The sequence below is a fragment of the Vigna unguiculata genome, chromosome 10, assembly GCF_004118075.2.
Source record: "Vigna unguiculata cultivar IT97K-499-35 chromosome 10, ASM411807v1, whole genome shotgun sequence".
In the NCBI taxonomy this organism is placed as follows: domain Eukaryota; kingdom Viridiplantae; phylum Streptophyta; class Magnoliopsida; order Fabales; family Fabaceae; genus Vigna; species Vigna unguiculata.
In genome coordinates, this window is record NC_040288.1 from 36,689,978 (window position 1) to 36,714,837 (window position 24,860).

General features: G+C 34.4%; 3 protein-coding genes across 7 annotated transcripts; 1 reads left to right on the forward strand and 2 right to left on the reverse strand.

Moving 5' to 3' along the window:
* Window positions 1-1,257: 1,257 nt before the first annotated feature.
* On the forward strand, window positions 1,258-7,018 carry LOC114166586 (calcium-transporting ATPase, endoplasmic reticulum-type). Of its 3 annotated transcripts, none has more exons than XM_028051333.1 (8): window positions 1,258-1,523; window positions 1,881-3,386; window positions 3,485-3,606; window positions 4,355-4,633; window positions 4,739-5,122; window positions 5,505-5,614; window positions 5,694-5,922; window positions 6,240-7,018. In XM_028051333.1, the coding sequence occupies exons 2-8, from the start codon at window positions 1,901-1,903 to the stop codon at window positions 6,798-6,800; spliced, it is 3,171 nt and encodes a 1,056-aa protein (XP_027907134.1). In that variant the 5' UTR covers window positions 1,258-1,523; window positions 1,881-1,900; the 3' UTR covers window positions 6,801-7,018. The 3 variants fall into 3 exon arrangements, with proteins under 3 accessions (XP_027907134.1, XP_027907135.1, XP_027907136.1); XM_028051334.1 differs by having other exon boundaries at window positions 1,267-1,611; XM_028051335.1 differs by lacking the exon at window positions 1,258-1,523 and adding an exon at window positions 1,638-1,798.
* LOC114166588 (pentatricopeptide repeat-containing protein At5g08510) lies at window positions 5,378-9,622 on the reverse strand. Of its 2 annotated transcripts, XR_003599963.1 has the most exons (3): window positions 8,538-9,622; window positions 7,405-8,099; window positions 5,378-5,498 (listed from the first exon to the last, which is right to left on the reverse strand). XR_003599963.1 is itself a non-coding variant. In XM_028051336.1 (2 exons), the coding sequence occupies exons 1-2, from the start codon at window positions 9,465-9,467 to the stop codon at window positions 7,497-7,499; spliced, it is 1,533 nt and encodes a 510-aa protein (XP_027907137.1). In that variant the 5' UTR covers window positions 9,468-9,622; the 3' UTR covers window positions 7,201-7,496. The 2 variants fall into 2 exon arrangements, 1 of the variants encoding a protein (XP_027907137.1); XM_028051336.1 differs by lacking the exon at window positions 5,378-5,498 and having other exon boundaries at window positions 7,201-8,099.
* Window positions 9,623-10,760: 1,138 nt separating this feature from the next.
* Window positions 10,761-16,764, reverse strand: LOC114166715 (U-box domain-containing protein 44-like). 2 transcript variants are annotated; one of them, XM_028051494.1, is made up of 6 exons: window positions 16,539-16,753; window positions 16,176-16,255; window positions 14,327-15,699; window positions 13,418-13,721; window positions 12,670-13,157; window positions 10,761-12,217 (listed from the first exon to the last, which is right to left on the reverse strand). In XM_028051494.1, exons 3-6 carry the CDS (start codon window positions 15,548-15,550, stop codon window positions 11,222-11,224), a joined length of 3,012 nt encoding a protein of 1,003 aa, XP_027907295.1. In that variant the 5' UTR covers window positions 15,551-15,699; window positions 16,176-16,255; window positions 16,539-16,753; the 3' UTR covers window positions 10,761-11,221. The 2 variants fall into 2 exon arrangements, with proteins under 2 accessions (XP_027907295.1, XP_027907294.1); XM_028051493.1 differs by lacking the exon at window positions 16,176-16,255 and having other exon boundaries at window positions 16,539-16,764.
* Window positions 16,765-24,860: the final 8,096 nt, after the last annotated feature.

Below are 24,860 nucleotides of genomic sequence, written 5' to 3' on the forward strand. Positions count from 1 at the left end.
GATTAATAGTTCAATACAGTTAAATTTTAGAATAGTAATTCTGAATACAAATGTTTCTAAAATATTTACGAATAATATCTTTTATATATATATAACTTATTATTAGATTTTATTATATTTTCAATATATCATAATATAATATAAAACTTATAATTAGTTTTTATTATATTTTTTAATATATTATGATATAATATCTTTAAGATGTAATATCCGATTATTTTTAAGTAACAAAATTTATTTAATATATAGATATACATGTTTATATTTAGTATAGAAAATCTATAAATATAACATCATACGAAGATTATTCATCCATGACGACTTGAGTCAAAGAATGTTTTGCAATTGAATCTCTTTATTTCCTTGGAGTTTTTTTACTAGACGACAACATCGTAGTTCTTGAGAGTCTCATATTCTACCTAAGTACTGCTCAAGAAATTTTGGTAAGAAAATTTATATAAAAAGTTATATGTATATAGGTTTAATCCTAACTCTGTTTTTTAATTTTGTATTTGTACCCTTACACTGAGTACACATTTCACACTTCTTGTAAATAACTTTCTAATTATTTTAACATTTGTTATTTTTATAATAAATCAAGACTTAGTTAATTTCTGTTAAAAAAATCTCCCTAATGATTTCAGTGAATATTTCCCCCTTTATTATAATGTTCTCATCTACAAGCTGAACCAGCAAATATTATAAATTTGAAGAGTGAATCTCAAAATAAAACAGGGTAAAAACAACGTATACATTTGAGAAAGGTAATGGTGTTGTGTGGTTGTTGTTGGGTTTCCCACTACCTGCAGACACCGCGTTTGTTCACCAACCTTCTCTCACCTTAGACATTATTGTTCTTTTCAATTTTTTAATGATAGTTATGTTCTCTGATCTTTAACTATTAATATTGTCTTCATTTTCAATCAATATTCTCATTTATGATATCTTTGACGAATCAGTAAGCAACAGAGCTGTTCGCTGGTATGAGTGTTACAGAAAATATGCATCCAAGTATAATTATAATAGCAAATAATGTTTTTTAAAGCAGAGTGTTCTTATTATTGTATGGAATCAAACACAGAGAGAAAGAAATTTCAAAATGTGGAACGTTGCGGTTAATAAATGCTGTTTTTATTTACAATTAATAAATACTGTTAATCAAAGTCAAAAGCAGAAAGTGGGGGTGTGCAGTTCATTCCAACTCACACACCCCTTTAGAAAATTCTAAAGTAACTGACTGGACTTGAGCACTGGTTATAAATTATATTGGAAAGAAGAAGAATTTTTGAGGCATCAGATTCTAAAATTCTCTTTCAGAGATGGGAGTTTCCTAACCCCACTGCATCACAACACAAGACAATTTATCTAAAGGTGTGTTCAAAGACAAGACTAATTGACCAGTTGCTAGTCCTCAGTCTTCACAACTTCTGTTTTCATCACCCAGCATCTTTGGAAAATTCCAGGCCTTAGCTTTGCTTGGTTTCCAAGCTAAGACAATTCAACGTTGTCTGCTTCTTCTAATGGTACAAAATTTGCTTTTTTTATCTATGTTACTTAACCAAACATCTTGCTTCACCATGCACTTTATGCTCTGTGTGTGAGAGAGATAAGGTATGCAATTTGTCTTGATTTGATGCTCTCATAATGTTTTTCGTGTACCATAATGCCCTCATAATGTGTCTTCTGCAAGAACTTTGTCATTTTACTTCCTGAAAAACAGGAAGTGCTTTTTCTTTCATTTTTTTCCTTCCAAATTGACATGGTCGAGATTGTGTTGCAGTGTTTACCATCTATTTAGGTTGTACTTTATTGTGTGTGAATATTTTAACATGATGTAGGATACGGTTTCGTTTTGTTACATTTTTAATGTATATTTTCAGAGGTGAATTTGGACAAGCTCATGAAGGTTCCAATGGAGGAAAAACCATTCCCTGCATGGTCATGGTCTGTTGAACAGTGTTTGAAAGAGTATGGAGTGAAGCTGGACAAAGGTCTGAGTACTCATGAGGTTCAGAAGCGGCGCGAGAAGTATGGTTGGAATGAGTTAGCAAAGGAGAAAGGGAAGCCCTTGTGGGAACTGGTCTTGGAACAATTTGATGACATGCTGGTGAAGATACTTCTGGCTGCAGCGTTCGTATCATTTCTCTTGGCTTATTTTCACGGAACTGACTCTGGGAAGTTTGGATTTGATGCATATGTGGAGCCACTTGTGATCATTTTGATTTTGGTCCTTAATGCCATTGTTGGAGTTTGGCAAGAGAACAATGCTGAGAAGGCTCTTGAAGCCCTCAAAGAGTTGCAATGCGAGTCTGGGAAAGTGTTAAGGGATGGCTATTTTGTGCCTGATTTGCCTGCTAGAGAACTTCTTCCTGGTGATATTGTGGAGTTGCATGTTGGAGACAAGGTTCCCGCTGATATGAGAGTTGCGGCTTTGAAAACCTCAACATTGAGGGTTGAACAAAGTTCTTTAACTGGAGAAGCAATGCCAGTTCTCAAGGGGACAAGTCCTGTTTTCTTGGAAGACTGTGAGTTGCAGGCTAAAGAAAACATGGTATTTGCAGGCACCACTGTTGTCAATGGAGGTTGTGTATGTATCGTTATCACCACAGGAATGGAAACTGAAATTGGAAAGATACAGAAGCAGATACACGAGGCTTCTCAAGAGGAAAGTGACACCCCTTTGAAGAAGAAGCTGGATGAGTTTGGTAACAGGCTCACCACTGCAATTGGTCTAGTTTGTCTCATTGTTTGGGCTATCAACTACAAGAATTTCATTTCATGGGATGTTGTGGATGGATGGCCCTCAAACGTAAGATTTTCATTCCAAAAGTGTACCTACTATTTCAAAATTGCTGTTGCTCTTGCAGTTGCTGCAATCCCTGAAGGCCTTCCTGCAGTTATCACAACTTGTTTAGCACTGGGTACACGGAAAATGGCTCAAAAGAATGCAATTGTGAGAAAGCTTCCAAGTGTGGAAACTTTGGGATGTACTACAGTGATATGTTCAGACAAAACAGGCACTTTGACAACAAATCAGATGGCTGTGACACAGTTCTTTACTTTGGGAGGGAAAACCACTGCTTCTCGACTCATTAGTGTTGAAGGCACAACTTATGATCCCAAAGATGGGGGAATTGTTGATTGGGGATGCTACAACATGGATGCTAATTTGCAAGTCATGGCTGAAATATGTGCTGTTTGTAATGATGCTGGGATTTACTTCGATGGTCGTCTTTTTAGAGCCACAGGTTTGCCTACTGAAGCTGCTCTCAAAGTGTTGGTTGAAAAGATGGGAGTTGCAGATTTGAAGTCAAGGAGCAAAACTCGTGATAATGCACAACTTGCTGCAAACAACTTGATGGATGTGAACACTGTGGTGAAGTTAGGTTAGCAAATGGACTCAACTTTATGAAAGGTGAATAAATTGTCGAAGTGCTGTAGTGGCAGGAGTGTGACAAAGTATTCTTTAATTTTTGTTGTGCAGGATGTTGTGAGTGGTGGAATAAAAGATCCAAAAGGGTAGCTACGTTGGAGTTTGATCGCATTCGGAAGTCAATGAGTGTTATTGTTCGTGAACCAAATGGTCAAAATCGGCTTCTTGTCAAGGTGGCTTCATCTGATGCTTTATCACCACTTTGGCTTTTATCAAAAAAGAAATGATCAACAGTTGTTTGACCTGAAGCTTATCACTATGCACAGGAAGTTGCATTCTGAAAATACGTATTTATAACTGGACAAACCTTTTATTATCATTTGAAAACAAAAATGACACTATGCTGCATATTTAAATGATATTAAAATATGACCTTTCAGGATTTTAGCATGTTTTCTACTTCGCATTCAGGGAAATGTACTAAAGTAAGTAGAAATGAATAGTGAAATTTACTAATACAGGTAGAAATGGCAAGGTTAACTTGATTTTACTATATTTCCAAGTTGGGCAAAAAGGGGCAAAAGGGTGTGATGCTGAGCCTGATTTTTGAATTCTTATGATTCAAATTTTGACAGGATCTTTCTTGTCTCTTGTGTAATACATTTTTTAATGATTATTACTTTCTTTGCGTGATGCTAGTATGCTATCTTTACGTTTCTTTCTTATATTTTCAATTCTCGAATCCACATTTTCAGTTTTCACTGACATTAAGCCTTTTTGATTTTGTCTCACCAATTCTTAACTTGTGGGGTATGTTTCAATAAGTAGAAAGATTATCTTTATCTAAGCTAATGGTAAATTGTCTCCTTGTGTAAATTGATGGTTGTTTTGCTATTCTCTATTCACAAACTGTGACCTTTTCTTTTAATGTCTGGTTTCATCTACTGCTGCTTTTTGAGTTCTTAAGTTGTTGAATCACAGGGTGCTGTTGAGAGTTTACTGGAGCGCAGTTCACACGTGCAACTTGCTGATGGATCTCTGGTTCCAATAGATAATCAATGTAGGGAACTCCTTCTTCAAAGACTTCAGGAGATGAGTTCGAAGGGATTACGTTGCTTGGGTTTTTCATACAAAGATGAATTAGGAGAATTTTCAGACTATTATGCTGACACTCATCCTGCTCACAAGAAGTTGCTTGATCCAACTAACTATTCATCCATTGAAAGTGATCTAGTTTTTGTTGGCATTGTTGGCTTAAGAGTAAGTTTGTGTCATACACTTAGCTATGAATCAATCATCACTCTTTTGTAATGCAACTTTTTGAGGACATCCATTTAGTTCACAATAATTGTCTTGATCATTCAGGATCCTCCTCGTGAGGAAGTTCACAATGCAATTGAAGATTGTAAGGAAGCTGGCATTAGAGTTATGGTAATAACTGGAGATAATAAGTCAACAGCAGAGGCTATTTGTAGAGAAATCAAATTGTTCTCTGAAGATGAGGATCTCAAAGGGCAAAGTTTGACCGGTAAGGAATTCATCACTCTTCCTCATTCAGAACAAGTTAAAATATTGTTGAGTCCTGGAGGCAAGGTTTTCTCCCGAGCTGAACCTAGACACAAGCAAGAAATTGTTAGACTGCTGAAGGAAATGGGGGAGATCGTTGCAATGACAGGAGATGGTGTGAATGATGCACCTGCACTTAAGCTAGCCGACATAGGAATTGCCATGGGCATAACTGGGACAGAGGTAATATAACTTTTGCTTTAGTGGAGTGCAACTTTATTTTATGTCAATGTCATCTGATAGCCCTCCGTTTCTTTCTTTATTTTTTCTGGTGTGACATTGAATTTGTGTGAGTATTGTCATAATTAGTTGAAATCTATATTGATATGGATAAAACTTGGATACAATTCTGTAGTTATTTGTATTAAATGTGAACATAGATTATGGAGGTGAAATTCTAGTTCTAATTGGACAAAAACACAGTATCTAAGGTCTTACCAAATTCTATTCTTTAAAAACATCAGCATGAAGTGTGAACCGTATATTGATACAAACAAGTTGAGATCTGAGATGTGTCTTCTTGGACTTTTAGCATCCTGATTACCTTGCCTACTAAACCCTGCAGGTTGCAAAAGAAGCATCAGATATGGTGCTTGCAGATGACAATTTTAGTACCATAGTTTCAGCTGTAGCTGAGGGTCGCTCTATTTATAACAACATGAAGTCATTTATAAGGTATGCCATTTCTCTATGTATATCATCTTAAATTTGATTTATCTACAGTAGTTATTCATATTTGTTCAATCTTCTTCAGGTACATGATATCATCCAATGTTGGGGAAGTAATATCCATATTCTTGACAGCTGCATTGGGAATCCCAGAATGCATGATACCAGTGCAACTTCTATGGGTGAATTTGGTTACTGATGGTCCACCTGCAACAGCTCTTGGTTTTAACCCTGCTGATGTTGATATCATGCAGAAGCCACCTCGCAGAAGTGATGATGCATTAATAAGTTCTTGGGTTCTTTTCCGTTATCTGGTAAATTTTGCTCAAGTCTCTTCAATTTAACAAACAACTTTGCATATTAATGCTAAAGTCTATTCTCATTTTGCCAACGCTTAGATGCGATTCCTTAAATACTTTTGCGTGTTGATCTTAGATCAGAATTTAAGTTTTTGACCTTCAATACAAACGTTTACAATACATATTATTGAGGTAAAACTTTAATTCTATTTAAAGAATAATACCAAATTCATCTAAAGAATTACATCTAAAATATGTTCATGCATAACAAATTTTAATTTAATTTAAACTATGCGTTTGTCACACTGTAACCAAACTAATGCTCATTTCAGGTAATTGGTTCCTATGTGGGACTAGCAACAGTTGGCATTTTTGTTTTGTGGTACACTCAAGCATCTTTTCTTGGAATCAATCTTGTGAGTGATGGTCACACAATTATAGAATTCTCCCAACTTCGAAATTGGGGGGAGTGTCCCTCATGGTCTAATTTCACTGTTACTCCATTTAATGTTGGAGGGGGTCGCTTGATCACCTTTTCAAATCCTTGTGACTATTTCTCAGTTGGCAAAGTAAAGGCCATGACTCTCTCTCTCTCAGTCTTGGTGGCAATTGAGATGTTTAACTCTTTGAATGCCCTCTCAGAAGATAATAGCTTGAGGAAACTACCACCTTGGAGGAACCCTTGGCTTTTGGTAGCCATGTCAATATCATTAGGACTACATTGCCTCATACTCTACATCCCATTCCTTGCAGAAGTGTTTGGAGTTATTCCTCTTAGTTTTAATGAGTGGTTTATGGTCCTTTTGATATCAGCACCTGTTATTCTTATTGACGAGATTCTGAAGTTAGTGGCGAGGAGTCAAAGGAGGCTGACAAAAGAGAAAAAGGCATGAAGTCTTGGGTACATGACCACTATAGAAAGCAATAAGACCAGATGAAGATTGGATGATAAATGAAGTGTTAATCCAAATTCTTTGATACTTTTATTTTTCTGACTTTAGGGAAATTACAGCTTCATTAGTTTCTGGCAAGAAATTTGTCACCATTTATGATCATTGCAGTAAATATATTGTATAAACATTTTCTTCAATTGCTCTTTTACTTTTTTCCTTTGAGAAAAATCTAAATGCTGAGTCAAAAGAAAAAAATAAAAAAGAAAGTTCTATCTATGTTTTGGTGTTCCACACTACAAGTAATACACTAAAAAGTTTTAGCCTTTTTAGCACAATTCCTGCAAGTGATGCTTTCAGAAAAATGCATATTTTTGTACGTTAGCATATACCTAATGATGGTCACAACTATTGGTAACATTACAAGTCGGGGATTAAATTGATGGATCGTTAACATTAGGAACTAAAATGATATATGGGTGCTAATTTCAATGATTGAAATCTGTTTTTCAGAATACTAAAATAATCAATTATTATAATTTAAAAAATAATTTACAGTCTACACTTTTTTTTACCCATTTGCTTGTTAGTATTAAAATTTGCTTACATGTAAAGACGTTTGGTTGGCCGAAATGTGAATGGAAGAAAATTTCAGGGTTGCACCTTTGCGATATCCACTATGAATCGAACTCTTTATGATTAGTTGCTCAAATCAAGATCCAAATGATATTCAAATGCACTTCTATTAAGCTTTATCATTTCATAAACTCCATCAAGCAAGGCAAGAATTTCGTTGCTTTTAGGATGTGATCTATCTTCCACAATGAACTTATGCAGTTGACCTCCCTCTTCAATGAAACTATGTCCTGCTGACTTTGTAATTTGGCTTCCCTTCATCACTTTCCTGAGTTTTGCAACTCCATCCCATTGGCCAGTTGATGCATATATGTTGGAAAGAATAACATAGTTCCCAGGATTCCAAGGCTCAAGTACAAATAGAGACTCAGCTGCAACCTCAGCCAGTTCAACATTACCATGGAAGCTACAAGCTCCCAACAAAGCCCCCCATATCACTGAGTCTGGTTTCATGGGCATGCTTTGTATTACCTCATAGGCTTCTCTCAATTGCCCGGCACGGCCTAGGAGATCAACCATGCATCCATAGTGCTCTAGTTTGGGAATAATGTGGAAGGCTGTGGTCATTGACTTGAAGATATGTCTGCCTTTTTCAACCATGCCTCCATGAGTGCATGCCAAGAGGAGCCCCACAAATGTCACATCATCAGGTGAAGTTCCTTCCCCCTGGCATCATCAGTGACACAGACACACATAATTAGCATCATTTACAACTTCTCAAGGCTGAAAACCACTGCATGAGTGTTTGGAACTGTGTGCGTACGTGGATTCACATAAAATAATTTCAGTATTACATTGAAATACGAATTGATTGAATTTAAGTAAATGTTCAAATGTTTGGTTCCGCGTTAAAAAATGATTCCGAGTCCACAGTTTATTTTGAATTGAAACAAATTTTTTTTTTTTTTTTTTTTTTTTTTGCATTAGAAAAACAAATTTATACTGGCTTTTACAGTAAGTGCAACATTACCAGTTGCATCTTTCACGTCATTGCATGTTAAGGTAAGGCACAGACACAGTTCCAAACACACGGTGCCTTAAAATGGTTTACTATTAATGATATCTGTGAAGGAAATAAAGAAGAAAACCGACCAAACTGCTTACCAGCATTTGATCATAAAGCTCAAAGGCCTTGCAACATTGTCCATGGACAGCCAAACCCATGATCATTGAATTCCAAGAGCACAAGTTTCTGAACCTGCCAATCTCATTGAACACCCGCCAAGCAACATCAATCTTACCACATTTTGCATACATCTCCAATACAGCATTGCTCACATATAAATTCTTAAAGAACCCATTCTTCCTTGCGTATGCTTCAACCCTCTGTCCAATCTCCAATGCTCCAAGATTTGAACAAGCTGGCAAAATGCTTGCCAAGGTTACTTCATTGGGCACTATGCCTTTCTCCTTCTCCATCTTCAGGAACATCCCCAAAGCCTCACCAAACCGTTTGTTTCGCGAGTAACCAGATATCATGGTGGTCCATGACACCAAATTCCTTATAGGCATCAATCCAAACAACTCCAATGCTCCCTCCATATCACCAAATTTGGCATACCCATACATCATAGCATTCCATGTGGGCACCCCTCTCACAGGCATTTCATCAAACAATTGGCGGGCCAGTCCCAGCATGCCCATTTTGGAATACACATCAAGCAAAGAAGTGGCTGCAAAGAGATCAGGTTCAAAGCCTGATTTGATGAAATGGGTATGGAGCATTTGGCCAAGGGAATGGGAAGGGAGGGAAGTGCATGCAGAGAAGAGGAAGTTGAAAGTGTGTTGGTTTGGTGCGAAGCCATGAAGGCGCATTTGGTAGTAAAGGGAGAAGCATTGGTGCTGGTGTTGGGGATGGGAGGAGAAGGCTTGAATGAGCTTATTGTAGAGAAAAAGGGTTGGCTTTGGGGAATGATGCAACACCATGTGTGCATAGTGAAGGTTTGGAATTTCAAGTAACTTCTCAATGAGGATTTTGGTTTGGTCAATGCCATTTCTTAGAGTGTAACCATGGATTTGCTTCACTTGCCTCATAACATCACAAATTTTTTTTATTGGTTTGAGTCCTTCAAATGTTGTACACTTGAAGATAATGTCACTTCTAAAGACACTTTCGTTGGTTTACAAAAGCAAGGGTCAAAATTGATTTTGGGAATGATCAGTTTTTTATGGGTAATGGGATTTAGCCATAACAGTCAATTAGGGTTTAAAAGAATGTAATGGTATTCTCCCTAGTCAAATATTCATTTTTTTCCCTTTCTCTTTTATTTTGTTGTTTTCTTAACTTTTAGCATAGTCCTGAAAATTGACGGTAGAAGAAAAGTCACCCAAGCTAATGGAAAAAAACTAACATTAAAAAAGAACATTATACTACTCTACTATTCAGAATGAGAAGAGTGGAAAAATATCATATTTTTTTTCATGAAAATGATATTTATATCCATAAAACTAAAAAGTCTAACAAAATTCATAAAAATTAAATTAAAAAATAATAAATTTGTATGATTTGGAAAGTCAAATTATTTATTTTTAGTCTTTTTAAATTTCAATTAAATACCACCTTATTTTGTTACTCTCTAAAAAAATTCTTGGTAGTTTTAATTGAATATCATAAGTTTTTTTCAAGTTTAAAAGTCTTACTAAATACTACAAAAAGAATGTAAAAATTAAAATATTTTGAAATCTCAATTTAATATACCTCCTTTGATGCGAACTTCTACTAAGTGAAAAGGTCTATAAAATATATCTATATTTATGCTTTAAAAAATGTGGTTTAAGACTTTAGTGAAATAAAATTTTATATTAATTTTTAAAACATTTAATTTCAATATATTTTTTAAACTTCAAATTTTCAAAAATAATTCCTTCAATATCAATACTTTTAAAAGTAATTATATCAAAATATAACATCACACAACTTACCTGCTGCAGTGATATTATAGCACAAATTTCATTCTAACATCCAAAAGGAAAAATCAGTTATACTCTGTAGACTACAAATTATTAAAATGAATCTTAAGAACAAATGCCACTTTTTTAAGTTGAAGTTTATGACTTAGAATAAGATATGATAACGGAATAACACTATTGTAGTCACCATAAAAGTCACATCATCAACCACATAAAACTTAATCTAATCAATGAAAATTAAACTTGTTTATTAAGTTAGGTAAATTAGAACGAGAGGCTAACAAAATAACCTCTGATGCTACTTCTCGGCTCCTGTGCTGATGACATATTCTTGGTTGCATAAATGCAAATATTTTGTACAGTAATAGTTAATTCAACAACAATCAAAGAATCAGAAAGAAGAATCAGAAAGAGTTCATTAGTAAAGAAAGAATGCAATTATTCCCGAAAGTTTTTTTTTGTATTCCTTTTACACCAAGCTATAACAACAATCAATCTTCAAATGTACAATCTATATTATTTGAGACGTTTAATATAGGCCTCAAATAAATCCCTGCATGTTCAATATGGTGCTGCTTCCATGACACAATAACAGTCCAAACTGAACCTATGTCACATTGGTTCAAGGGCTAAAGAACACTTCATGAGAACAAGCCAAGTTTACACTTGCAAAGCTTCTTGGAAAAATGGCTACAAGAATGATGAAGAACACCATGTGGGGTTCTCATGGTAGGTGAAACATCATGGTATTGCACTGAGGAAACCAGTTATGTCTGTTAAAAAAGCAAAGGTTGCATTTCCTGTCCAAGCATGTAGTTGAGGTCAGGCACAGATATATCAAGATAAGGCTATTTCACATGGTTAATCAACATTATTCTTTAGAAGTATGAAGATTGATCATGAAGTACGTTCAACTGTGCCAATATTTTAGCTGACATGGATCTAACACTACCATTACCCCTCTGAGTCAAATCAACCAGAGGCATTTGAGCTGAGGCTCCATACTTCTGTTTGAATTCGACCAGCCGAAAAATCCTTTCCAAAGCATTGAGAGATTTCTCTAGCAAGCCAGGGGAGTGTGAACCAAGATATTTGATTATCAATGGTATGGCATTTGCATCTGCAAGCACTTTACTACCATGTTGCAGTCTTTCACCTTCTATCAATGTTAAAAGAGCATCCAAAGAAGCCTCACAAACTCCAGGATCAGATTCTTCAAGAGTTCTTGTGAGTGGTCCCACTGCATTGGCCTCCAAGAGACAAAATGATGATTTGACTGAGCATATTCCACCATGAACCATGCAGCCAATATCAGCACGAGCTGAGAAGCACCATAGTCCTTTGCGCTTTGGTATTGGCCTGCTTAGCACAAATGAGCTTCTAGAAAATTGAGCAAGACACTGTGCCACACGTTGTTTTGTTAATGTGGTTTCATTTTCAAGCAGTTGCACCAAAACAGTTATGATTCCTGTTTCAGCTGCACTTTTTTGCCATTCCAAGTTTGTTGGAACAGTAAAACGACAAAGGGCACCAATGGCGTTCTCAACTAAAGTTCTCCTCTGATGATCCCTGTCTTTCCCAACTTGGACACTACTTTTAATGATTTCCAGTGCTCCAGCATCCAGAAGCCATTGAGTTATCAGGTCAGTTTCTGGAAGATAGCATATAATTCCCATGGCAGAAAGTATTTCCTCATCATCAGATGAAGATTTTATGATCCGGAGTAGTGTATTGATGCATCTCTGGTTCACGCTCTCCTGTATGATGGCTTCATCACAATTCTCCACCAAGCAAGAAAACAACTTTACAGCACTTGCTCGTAGGTTTTGGTTTTCATTCTCGCACAGTTCAACCAATTTTGGAACAGCTGGTAACTGTTCATAAATAAGCAGAGTAATTCTGTTATGGTAAATGCAACAAAAATTGGAAAATAGTCTCAACATTTGGATAAGAAACAAGTGAAGGAATGACATAGCAGAAGTATTTATGCAAACAGGACATCTTATGCATGGGATTAAATATTTGTATAACATTCTTATAAAAAATGTGTATTTTAGACCTACCTCAGTCTCTTAAAACTAACGTGTAAGATGAGATCTACATCTTACATCTGCTAATATATTATTGATGTAAGATCTCCAATATTAGTCCTAACACATCTTCATTTGAAACCAAACAATCCCAAAGGAATGATAACATAAGCATGGGAAGAAAAGTCGGATGAAAAACAATTCAATTGATACCTATTTAGAACACTGGTGTAGTGATTAAACAAAAAAACATTTCTAGATGCTGTAAGTGCACTCGGCTTCAGTAAGATTCATACCTCTTTCAGTTTGGTTCTGATACACGAAGCCGAGGGCGTTTGACACAAGGCATAAAAGGTTTGGATAATGTTCTGTTGCACAACAGGCTCTGAGACATTAACTAAATTGAAGAGATTGAAAACATCATCATCAGAATCTAGTAATAAAACAGGTGTTTGAGAGTCCTGAGAGATAGTTGATGCAGCAAGTTGCACGATTATGGTTGCTAGATCTTCCCACAAACTTGCAGTGTATATGCTTTGGTTGAAAAGAAGGTTAAGTAGTGGCCGTGCTGCTCCCTGTCTTATCATTTCCTGTCCATTTTTCTTTGAATTGGATAAATTCTTAAGAGCTTTGATAGCAACTGTTTTCACCTGAAGATCATTGTGTGAGAACATGAGAAGAAGAGGAGCCAGTACACCACCATCAAACAAGGCCTCTCTGTTATGTTCAGTTAAGTCCATTTCTGCTAAATGTTTGGCCATAATCATCTTAACATCTTCTGGTCCTGTACAGACAGAGCAAGAAACAGATTATGGCAACATTCAGATTAATTACAGTGCCCTTAACTGAAATTTATTCAGTTCTTAGAAACTTAATAACAAAACATCACACATTTTCTTACTCTATTAGTTGTTCCAGATAAAAAAGGTAGTCATTCCAATCTTTTATACTATATGCACATCTTTTAAAAGAAAAAGGTGAAGGCAAAAATCATTTGCAATGAAATATTGATACACTAACTCCATTGTAGGTTAAAGAATAAACCTGTGGAGAGACGCTGCAATAAATGCTTGAAATAATTTACTTTTGCCATCTGAATAACATTCTGATCAGAGTATGACAGATTCTCCAATAGCTCCGTCGCATCTCTAGCAGCTTGATTGTCATCTCCACTAGACATAGTCACCAATAGTAGTATGCAACCTTGAACTTTTCCAATGTGTTCTAGTGCCAAATCATATTTGGACAATTCAAACAGCAACGCTACTGCTAACTTCCTTTCCACTGTATTACGTCCAAGAGACCGAACAATTGATTCAATTGCACCATCTGCGGTTGAAATTTTTACCTGCAGAAAGAAAATTCAATAACATGGCTGAATGTCCATTTTGAAGTCGTGTTTATTTCAATATGATGTAAAGCGGCATTTATAAAGGAAGTATAAACAATCAATCTTTTAAGCACAAGATTGATTATGTTGAGAAGAGTAAAAGGATGAAAGCTAGCTAATAGAAGATAGAGGACCAGGAAGTACAACATGGTCAAAATTCTAGATACCATTGTGTTGAAAATGATTTTTTCAATTCACAAGCTCATTATTATGGTAGTGGATAAGAAGGATTCTAAACAATGAGTCAAACAAACTTGTCAAAGAAATGAATTTATAAGTCTTTCTCCTTATATATTACTCGTCTTGTTCATTTTTACCTAATGTAAGACTTGTAACTCACCAATTTCTAGAATTTAGCTTACAAGGAAAGTCAGAGCTATAGGTCCATGTTGTTGAGAAGCTAGAATCACTTTTAACCAAAATGTCTAGAATAAGCTTATTTTATTTAAAACAATTGCTGTCATCGATCAATATATATCTTTTGAAAGCCAAATACCGAAAGTAGCAAATTTGCCATGCAGCTTGTTTAAAAATGAAGAAGCAGGGAGTACCAACTAATGTACCTTAGCTTCTTCACTATCCTTTGCCAGCATGCCAAGAATGGAAAGAGAATGTCTTCTTATATCACGGTTTCTTGATAGAGATTGAATGAGAGTTAGGATGTAACCCTCCAGAATAACCCATTCCCTGTGTTGTTCTTTTTCTTCACACAAATTCTGAACAATTTGCAGATCATGCAGCACTTCCTCATCATTTCCAGACAGAATTTTTTCTTTCAATGTAGCAATTGTAATCATTGTATTTCTGTCCTTCCACTCTTGTATGGATTTTTTCAACATTTTGTTAGGTCTCAAAACTGATGTGTCCAGGGGAATCAAGGTCAAAGGGCACAATTTATTTCCTTCTGCAAACCACTTTTCTATGGCACTTCTCTCAAATGTCTGCCCAGATGAAATTTCAACAGGATCCACCATAACATCTTGGGTGATGGGGCAATAAAATGACTGCAAAGGCTCCAATATTTGACTACCCAAAGATTGGCGTTTTGCAAAGTATCTGAGTTCCTTTTCCCTAGGTGATGAAGCTGCATCAGCCCTTTCCAACAAAGCAATGATTTGATCCATTTGCATAGCTTCAGCTAACTCCTTCCTATCCCTGGCCTTTTCAATTTCACTCTTAAACTCTTCAAGTTCCAACTTTATTGTTGACCTCTCATTCCTAATCCCAACAGCTTCAGCTATGAGAAGTAGCATTTTGTTTGCATGGGAACGATCAACATTGTTTTCCCTAATCCCTGAGTCAATTTTCTCTAAAATCGCTTCTTCATCTAGAGCTGCTTTAAATCCAGATTTCTGCATGCTGTCACATAGCTTTTCAATATCTTCAACTATTCCTGAAGAAAGACCTGTTGTGGCTAAAGGAAGAAGACTAAGTGCCCAACTCAGCTGTTTTGTGTGATCCTCTATCTTCTTAGCAATGGACCTGCAGTTCATTAGTAGATAAACCTTGCTCTTCTTGCTGCACTCTAGAGCTAGTAGCTTTGCATCTTTGATTTCTTTGTTCATGGTCTCAATGGCCTTGTTGAATGACTCAGAATCACTGACTTTTCCTTTCTTCAACTCTTCCAAGATAGGCTTAATTCTTTCCATGTAAGCACCAAGTTCATTAAAACTATCCTTTTTCACAAGAACATCTTTAGCAGTAACTATGAACTCAGCAATGGTCTCTACAGTTTGAGAAATGGCAGTTCCAGTAGAACCAGAAGATAGAAAATCTACAACCATCATCGTGCAAAACAACTTTTAGGCAAGGAAATAAAACCCTTTTCCTTCCCATGAAACAAGAACACAGTCACTATTGTTGGAAGGGTAGCAGAAATTTCCCATAACTTCTGATGGATACGCTTCCATACTCCTTCCAATTCAATTCCAAAGGCCTAAATTTGATATCAATATATTATAAAAGAAGAGCTTATCAGATACATTTACCAAATATTTTATACATTGAACTAATACTGAACTTATAACAAGTAAACAATCAAATAATCATGAGGGATGCTATATCTTTCAGAGACTAGGTAATGTATCTAGTTGGTTTGTGATGGTATATTATGAATGAAGAAATCACACCAAACTTGGATCAAATATCAACAACCTCTTGAACTGATATAATATAAGTCACATTTCTTCACCACAAACATCAGATTCTGGACCTGGCATCTTGCCCAACTTGTTGTGAGGAAGAAAAGAAGAGAAAATTCAGATGAATCAAGAAGCTAAATTGCTTTGACTACATTCATAAATAGAAATTGATGTTTTCCAATTTGCAATATTCAAAGAAAAAGAAAAATGCATATGCCATTATAAAATTTGAAGAATCCAAGAGGGGTAAGTTGACTTGACTTATTGACACCTCTTCTCTTCCATGTACTCGTGCGATGCCAAATACTGCCATTCCAAGTTATCTTTCTCCATTAACATTTTCTCAGTTCCCTAGCCAAAAGAAAAAGACAAATTCATCTCTCAAAAAAGCTAGCTCCCCCACCCCCTTTTGTATCCTCTTCCTAACTACCCATTTTGGTTAGCCAACTACACCAATCTCAAAATAGCAAGGACTCACACTAAGTACCTGCAAGTGAACAAAGTATCTATCTTGTGCCAAAAACTTGAGGTAAACGAAAGGTCAAGAAAGCTAAAAAAGTGGGGTGACCCCATTGACATATATGTTCTGATTTCTTGAACAAGCAACAAGGGAAGAGTCAAAGTCAACAAATACCTGAAGGAGCCATGAAAATTGAGCAACCCGGTTTCAGCAAAGGCAACTAAACTTCCCTGAGCAACAAGATCCTATGACACAAGCAGAGATTACAAGCTGAACGAGGTTGTGTTGTGTTGTGTTGTATTTGTATTGTTTCCATCCATGTGTTTCTCTTCTATCTCCACACAAGACCTCTCTCCCTTGTCTAAGTCTAGAGGACTTTTCCACCCATCCCAAGCTTACCTGGCATTGTTTGACCAGACACAAAAGTAAAGGTTTTACCATTGCAATTATTATATTATGTTATATGTTAAATTATACTTTTAATCCCTATTTTCGTAGCAAAATTTGAATTTGGTCCCTTAATTAATTTTTATCTTAGGTCTCTATTTTGAGAAATTTGACCCAATCAAGTTCTTTCCGTTAGTGGTGGAGTAACGGTGTTAAATGGAGTGCCACGTGTCAGCTTCTGGATTTTTTGAATTTTTTTTTTTTGATTTTTTTTTTGAATTTTTTTTTATTTTTTATTAATTTTTTTAAAAATTTTTAAAAAATTAAAATTTTATCACGTGTCAAGCTGACATCGTGTCACGTGGCAGTGACAGTGCCACGTGTCACTATTTGGGAGGTGTCAATTTGGTCCCTGTATTTTATCTTTTGTCTCAATTTAGTCCCAATTTTTGTAAAAATGATGCAATTTCGTCCTCCTCCAAATTGAAACAAAAATTATAAAATGTTATACAAATATTTTTATTAAATTTGATTTTTTTATTCAAATTAATTTTTTTATTATATATTTTCAATAAAACCAAGTTTCTTTAAATTTGTTTCACATTAAATTTTACTTAAAATTGTTTTCAAATTTTAAATTTATTTGTTTTTTATTGTTACATAAACTAGTTAATTTTTCTTAAATTATATAATTGTTATTTTTATACTAACTAAAATATTTGTATAGAAATTATTGAATTTTACACATTTTAAAAATATGCAATTATTTAAAATATAAATTCAAATAAAAAACAATATTAAAGTATAATGTAATAAAATATCAATATAATTTATGAATTTTTTTATTAACATTATTTTCTATTAACAACTTTAAAACAATTTTAAATAAAGTTTAACGTAAAATATAAATTAAAATAAACTTAATCTTGTTAAAAATATTTACTTGAAATATCAATTTTGATAGAAATATTTGTTCATATTTATATAGAAATTAAATTTGGTTTCAATTTGGAGAGGGACAAAATTGCACAATTTTTACAAAAATTGGGACTAAATTGAGACAAAAAATAAAATACAGGGACCAAATTGAGAATGAGAAAATGACAACTCCCAAATAGTAACACGTGGCACTGTCACTGCCACGTGGCACAATGTCCGCTTGACACGTGGCAAAATTTTAATTTTTTAAAAAACTTTAAAAAAATTAATAAAAAATAAAAAAAATAAAAAAATAAAAAAAATAAAAAAAATAAAATAAATTCAAAAAATTAAGAAGCTGACACGTGGCACCCCATTTAACACCGTTACTCCACCACTAACGGAAAGGACTTGATTGGATCAAATTTTCCAAAATAGGGACTAGATTGAGATAAAAATTAATTGAGGGATCAAATTCACATTTTGCTACTAAAATGGGGACTAAAAATATAATTTAACCTTGTATTATATTACATTATAATATGTAATCTATGCATAAATATATAAAACCAAAAATAATAATTGAAGGCCCTTGTAACAGGGTTTTCGAAGAAATTCTTTTTGACTATGATGGATGAGCCTTTGAAGTAGTATCTGTATGCGTGTGTCTGCAATAATACAAAAACCGATGCTGAAAGATTGTAAGAACTTCTGGTGTTCACCTCAGATAAATATGATGCAGTCCTTTATCTAAAAAGGTACAATTTTTTATAATTTTTTTGGTTTTAATTAAATAATGTTATTATTTGATAAAATATATAACGCAGGTGTTTTTATCTTACTGCTGTAAGATTATTTTCTGTAGAATGATGAAAAAAGATTATGAAACAAGAAGGTCCTCGTTGCTGTCATATTTCATGCTCATAATATGAATGATGACTGTTATTTCATAAACTTAATATGAGTTAAATTATGCCTCTCTTTTCCGGAACTTTACGATGGTCAGGTGCATTGTATTTTTTTTATACGGATCAATATTTTCATAGTGACAGTCAAAATTACGGGTCAAAAGTTTTCTAGATATAAATTTAAAGGAAATAGATTATTTGTGTTTGAAACAAGCATTTTAATAATTTTAAAAAATTAAAGTTTTTTTTAAATAATTTGTTTAGACGTAGTAACTGAAATATTTTAATTTTTTCTGGATAAAATAATTTAATTTATATTATGAGATTAACTTTTATTTTAACTATTTATTTTATTACATTAAAATTTGAAATTAAATTTTAAAATATATTAGTAAACTTAAAATATTTAAAGTTAATCAAATTTCAATCATGTTAATTTGGTGAAATTCAGTCAAATTTCTGTCGGCATAAACTCAGTCCAATTTGGTCAAATTTAGGTTGGAAACGACTTGATTGAATTTGATCAGGGTTAACTTGGTCGAATTTCGTCAAAATTTTGATGAATTTGACTTGATTGAATTTCGCCAAATTTTGGCTAGGGCCAACTCTGTCGCATTTAGCCAATTTTGGATGGGGAGGACTCAGTCGAATTCGACCTAATTTCAGCCAGATTCGACTCGATTGAATTTTGGTTGAGGTCGAATCGACTAAATTTTGATTGGGGTTGACTCAACTAAGTTTTTCCAAATTTTGGACAATTTTGGACAGTGTTGTTCGGGTCAAATTTTAGTTGGGGTTGACTCGGCCAAATTTCGGTTGCTGTTGACTCGACCAAATTTTACAAAATTTCGGCCGAGGTCAACTCGACCAAATTTGGCAGAATTTGAGACGAGGTTGTCTTAGTCGAATTTTTATAAATTTCTCTCTATGTCGACTAGGTCAAATTTGTTCAAAATTTTGAGCTAGGCCGATTAGGTTGAATTTGGCCAAGGTTGACTTTGCCCAATTTGACCATAATTTGGTCAGTGTCAACTCGACCAAATTTGGCCAAATTTCATATATGTCTAACTTAGTGGAATTCAACCAAATTTCGGGCAATTCCAACTTTGGTAACATTCGGCCAAATTCTTTTTGAGAACGATTTTGTCAAATTTGGCTGAATTTCATTCAGGGTCAATTCGGCCGAATGCAACTCAATTTCGAACAAGATCGACTCGATCGAATTTCGATTGAGATCAACTCGGCCAAATTTGACCGAATATGATCAAGTCAGACTATGTCAAATTTCAGCCAAGTCAGCCCCAACCAAAATTTGTTCGTACTCAATTTCAACCAAATTTTGATCGAGTTGGCTCCAGCCAAATTCGGTCGTCTTGGCCCTAGCCAAATATTTGGTCAAACTCGGCCGAGTCAGACCCAACCAAAATCTAGCCGAATTCGACCAAGTCAACTTGAACCAAATTTCGGCCAAGTCGACACCGAAAAAAATTTGACCAAGTCAATCCTGGTCGATTGGTTGTTGAGTCGGTCTCGATCTTTTTTTATCATGACCAATGAGGAATTTCACAACTTGTGGAATTTCAATTTTCTTGTTTTTTGAGTGAATTTCAAATCCTATTGTTTTATTTATTTGAAATACCTTCTTAAAATTTCAAAATTTCAATTTCCTTTTTATTTTCTATATTGAACAATTTCTTAAAAGTTGAGTGCATGAAAATATATTATGACTGACAAATTTTTATGGATAAAAAATAATTAGTCATTGACTAATTTAAATATTAATTTATAAACTAAAAGTTATTGATAACTAAAATAGTTTCTAAACTGGTCACTATAGTCAATTGGTCTCTAAATTGATAACTAATATTAGTTACCAATGTTTTAGCTACAAAAAAAAATAGTTTCTAAATTTGCCCTGTTAGTGACCAATTTAGATACAAATTTAGAAACCAATTTTTTTTAGTTAAAACATTGGTAACTAATGTTAGTAATAAATTTAGAGACAAATTCACTATATTAACCAATTTAGAGATCAGTTTAGAAACTATTTTAGTTACCAATAATTTTTAGTTTATAAATTGGTATCTAAATTGATTACTATAATGTCTACTTATTTTCTATCACTAAAATTAATCATTAATAAGATATTTTATTGTAATGATTTAACTTAATCAACTATGGAATTATGGAATGAAATGATCCATTATTTGAAATACACCAATTTTACAATTTAAAAAATATAACAATCAATTAATATCTTGTTAAATATTTTTAAGACATATTTTTCAAAAAAAAAAACAGCTCAAGCAAGAATTAGTACAAAGGGAGAATTTAATAAGCTATCTAATAAAGAAAAATATACACAAAGCTGGATGAGATTACTAGAAATTTCAAAAGAACACCGTTCTCGGCAACGACGTCAAAAATACTTGTTGGTCTCTTGGCAAGCATACCAAAAGTCAATTGTAGTATAATGATTTTTAGTAAGAGTGTCAAACCCACGAGGAACGGAGTCAGTGAAAATAAATAATTATCTCAATCAGTATATGTACAAAGATTTTTATTTGACTTGACATTAACTATTGCATAAAATGAATACAGTAAAAGCGGGAAAGTTTAGAAAAATACAGTAAAAGAAACTAGGATTGAATTTCATCTATCTCCCTTGCCTGGAATCTGGATGAATATAATATATAACATCTGAAAATACCAATATTGATGCACACTCAAATATCATTTATACCGATCCCTCGCGTATAAAATTGATAAGATTAGTTCCCTGAATATTGATTCCTCACATATTCAACAAACTATCCAGCATTACGGTCAAGTGTTAAAAGCAATTGATATATTGAGATCTATTCCTAGCATCACAGTATATATCATTGTTCAAATCAGATTTTCAGAAATACTTTCCAATTAGGTCTAAAAATCAAAATCAAAACATCTATTGATCAGATAGAAGTAAGCATTAAGAGCAGAACAATAATACCAATACTGAGTAAAATAGAAATGCTATATATAAATATCACCAAATTACATCCAAGTTCGAGTAGATTACATTCAATCCCAAAGGAGAAGATTAGCCACTCATGGCAGCTATATAATCCTAAGAACTAAAGAAGAAGAAGAAGAAATATGATCTGTGTTTGCTCGTGGTCACAGCTCTGCAACAAGGATCAGTTCTTCTCCCCCAAAATCTCTAGCTGCCTTCACTTCCTGATGCACGGAGAATTTATATCCACGAAGGTCTCGCTCAAGCTACTTGAGTCTCGCTTGAGCGAGACAACATTCTTCATCCTAAAGAAAGCCTCTCGCTTGGGCGAGACATGCTGAAGCCAACATCTCGCTTAGGCGAGCAAGAGTACTTCGAGCTGAAGAAAGGATCTCGCTTAGGCGAGATTGGCAGCATCTGATCTCGCTTGGGCGAGAATGGCGGCAAGAGAGGGTCTCCACTGCACAATCGCTCGCTTAAGCGAGGTCCTACGTCGCTTAGGCGAGAATGGCGGCAATGGCTTTAGCTTAGGCGAGCATGCTTTGGTTTTGAGCGACCTTGACAACATTTCTTCCCTATTTTCTCTGTTTCTTGCTTTCTCCTTTGCTCCTCTTAAGTTCTTTCCTTTTTCTACTCTATTGTACCTGAAATTTACACAAAACAAAGATCAAGTGACTTCTTTTCAACAAAAACTTGGAAGCTCATTCTTTTTTAGATTTAGGGAGAATCAATCATGATATAAACACAAATTAAAAATATAAGTGCCCTCATTTCATATGAAAATTACTCATTTTTGGCACTTATCATGTGCCTAGCTTGGTCACTATCTATATGAAACAATCAATAAAGTATGTATCTAACAACTCTATGGTACATCTCAATTAGGATTATCTGATTGAATTTCCTTAACCATCATAAATAACTCATTAGTTATAATGATCCTCCCATAACTTCATTGTCAAGTTCATATCTCTGAACTCCTTCACTAATTCCAACTCCTCCATTATCAAAACAACAACTTGAACCTTCTTTCTACTCAAAGTGCCTACTACCACATTTGCCTTGTCATGGGATACAACAACTCGACATTAAAATCTTTAAGGGTTCCATCCACTTCTTTTTGTCTCATACTCAATTCTCTTTGATAAAAAAAGATATGTCAAGCTCTTATGGTCATTAAAAAACTTGAATTGATGAGGTTCCCAATTCAATTGATTCTCTGTATAACTTAGAGAATCTTTTTTTTTTCTATTCGAACTATGTTCTCTTTTTTTAGAAAATTAAATATTTTGAAAATCACATCTCTTTTTGCACATTTAGCCAAAGGTATCGTCTTAAAATGGACGTTGCATGGTGCTAACACATTTTCTATGTGTAATCGACTCACGAACCCAAAATCTAGTTTTGTAGACCATGCTTTATCTTTTCGATATTTTCTTTGTTTTCCAAAATAAACTATGGTGACAACTTTAAACTCTGTTTCCAGAATCATTCTTTTTTTGTTTGTCGTCTCGTCTAACCATCACAACCACCACCACACTAAAACCACTATCACCACCAAACTAAATCCACAACCACCACCACAACCACTCTTCAACTACCAATACAACCACACTTGTAAGTGAGGTTTTCCACTATGGGTGCGTGTTTTCTTTGCGATTCTTGTGGTAGAAAACTGTGGAGAAATATTGTTGTTGTAATTGCAATTGCAGTCCAAAAACCTTGACATGGTGGCAGAAATGGCATTCACAATGGCGATCATAGGTCATTGTTTCAAAACCTTGCACTTTAGGTAAAATCCTGAAAACAAATTGTGTAGTAATAATGATATGATACACCATGACAAATTCAACACCAATAATGCTTCTAAAAACTATACCTATACATTGGCACTTGGCTTGACAAGAGGTGGTTATTTGTTGTTGATATGTCTAATGATTGATACAGGTCAAATAATGACCTCATTTGGACTGTTAGAGCAAAAAATGTTATAAAAAAAGTGGTGAATATTATTCTAATTGGTGAGTGGGGTGGGGGTGGTGGTGGTGGTGGATGTGTTGGGGGTGGTTGTTATTTTAATGTGGTGATGGTGATTGTGGGTTTGGTTTGGTAGTGGTGGTGATGGAAGCGACAATGGTGGTCGTGATGGTGGTGGCAGTGGTGGTAGTGGTGAAGGGTTATGAAATGGAAGATGGGACTAAATTGAATAAATTTAACTAAAATAGGGACTAAATTGAACAAATTTAACTAAAATAGGCACTTGTTTGAACAAAACACAACAACCAGTCATAATGTGAATAATGTCACGTCATGTGAACAGTGTCAGCGTGTACACTCTAACGTTATCAATTTAAACTGCGTCAATGAAAAGAACGAAATTGAACATAATTTAGTAAATCAGGGACCAAAATGAACGCACAAAAAAAGGACTAAATTGAACAAACTGAACCAAAACATAGACCAAAATAATATTTAAACCTTTCAAGTATCTATTAGTTATCTATCCAAGACTGTCTTAAACAAGCACTAACTTGAGCATCAAAGTATCTTTTGCAGATACACTCTCTCCCAAGACTAACAACTAGGAAAAACGAAAGGAATAATCGAAGACTTAAGAGAAGTTATGCTCCAATTAGAGTACCTCATACCCATTGAGAACACATCTAATTGTTCTATAATACATTGTCTAGATACTAAATATATAGATGATTCATAATCTTGGACTATGAATTGTAGAACATTAAATTAAATCAGTTAATTTTATGAGTTTGACTTTCATTCTGGGACTGAAATTATCTGACTTTTATTTATGTTGGAAGAAAAATGTATTGAATGGTCCAAGGATTTTGTTGCTAAAAGGCAAGTATAGAAGGAGGACACAAAAAGCCCATAAACAAAACGAAAAACGAAGACTTAAAAATAAAATAGATGGTGGAGGGAGAAACGTATCTGGCGTCACTATCTTTGACAGTGCAACCACAGCTATGATTGATGGCCAAACATGAATGAGACTACCCCACTCTTCTTCATGTTTGTTGAAACAATTAAGTTTCATAAATCTGGTTTAACTATTCTCTACGCATTTTCACACCAAAATGAATTTAGAAAAATCACTTTTTAATACAAAAAAAAATAAAAAATCATTTGGTGTTTCTTTCTTCCCTTTGACTTCTTATTGTTCCTTAACATATTAAAAACACTCTCACAGACATTGGCATGCCCCATAATTTCATTAATGTTGTTTGGTATTGCATCTCTTCTCCTAGCACGAGGGTTCTTTGGTATCGT

Coding starts and splice junctions, on each gene's coding strand:
- LOC114166715 (XM_028051493.1), bottom strand. CDS start 15,550: ATGATGGTTGTAGATTTTCTATCTTCTGGTTCTACTGGAACTGCCATT. Junction 13,722..14,326: donor AGGATAGTGAAGAAGCTAAG/GTACATTAGTTG, acceptor TTCTTTCTGCAG/GTAAAAATTTCAACCGCAGA. Junction 12,218..12,669: donor TCAGAACCAAACTGAAAGAG/GTATGAATCTTA, acceptor ATTTATGAACAG/TTACCAGCTGTTCCAAAATT.
- LOC114166588 (XM_028051336.1), bottom strand. CDS start 9,467: ATGAGGCAAGTGAAGCAAATCCATGGTTACACTCTAAGAAATGGCATT. Junction 8,100..8,537: donor AGCTTTATGATCAAATGCTG/GTAAGCAGTTTG, acceptor TGATGATGCCAG/GGGGAAGGAACTTCACCTGA.
- LOC114166586 (XM_028051333.1), top strand. CDS start 1,901: ATGAAGGTTCCAATGGAGGAAAAACCATTCCCTGCATGGTCATGGTCT. Junction 3,607..4,354: donor AAAATCGGCTTCTTGTCAAG/GTGGCTTCATCT, acceptor GTTGAATCACAG/GGTGCTGTTGAGAGTTTACT. Junction 5,615..5,693: donor AACATGAAGTCATTTATAAG/GTATGCCATTTC, acceptor AATCTTCTTCAG/GTACATGATATCATCCAATG.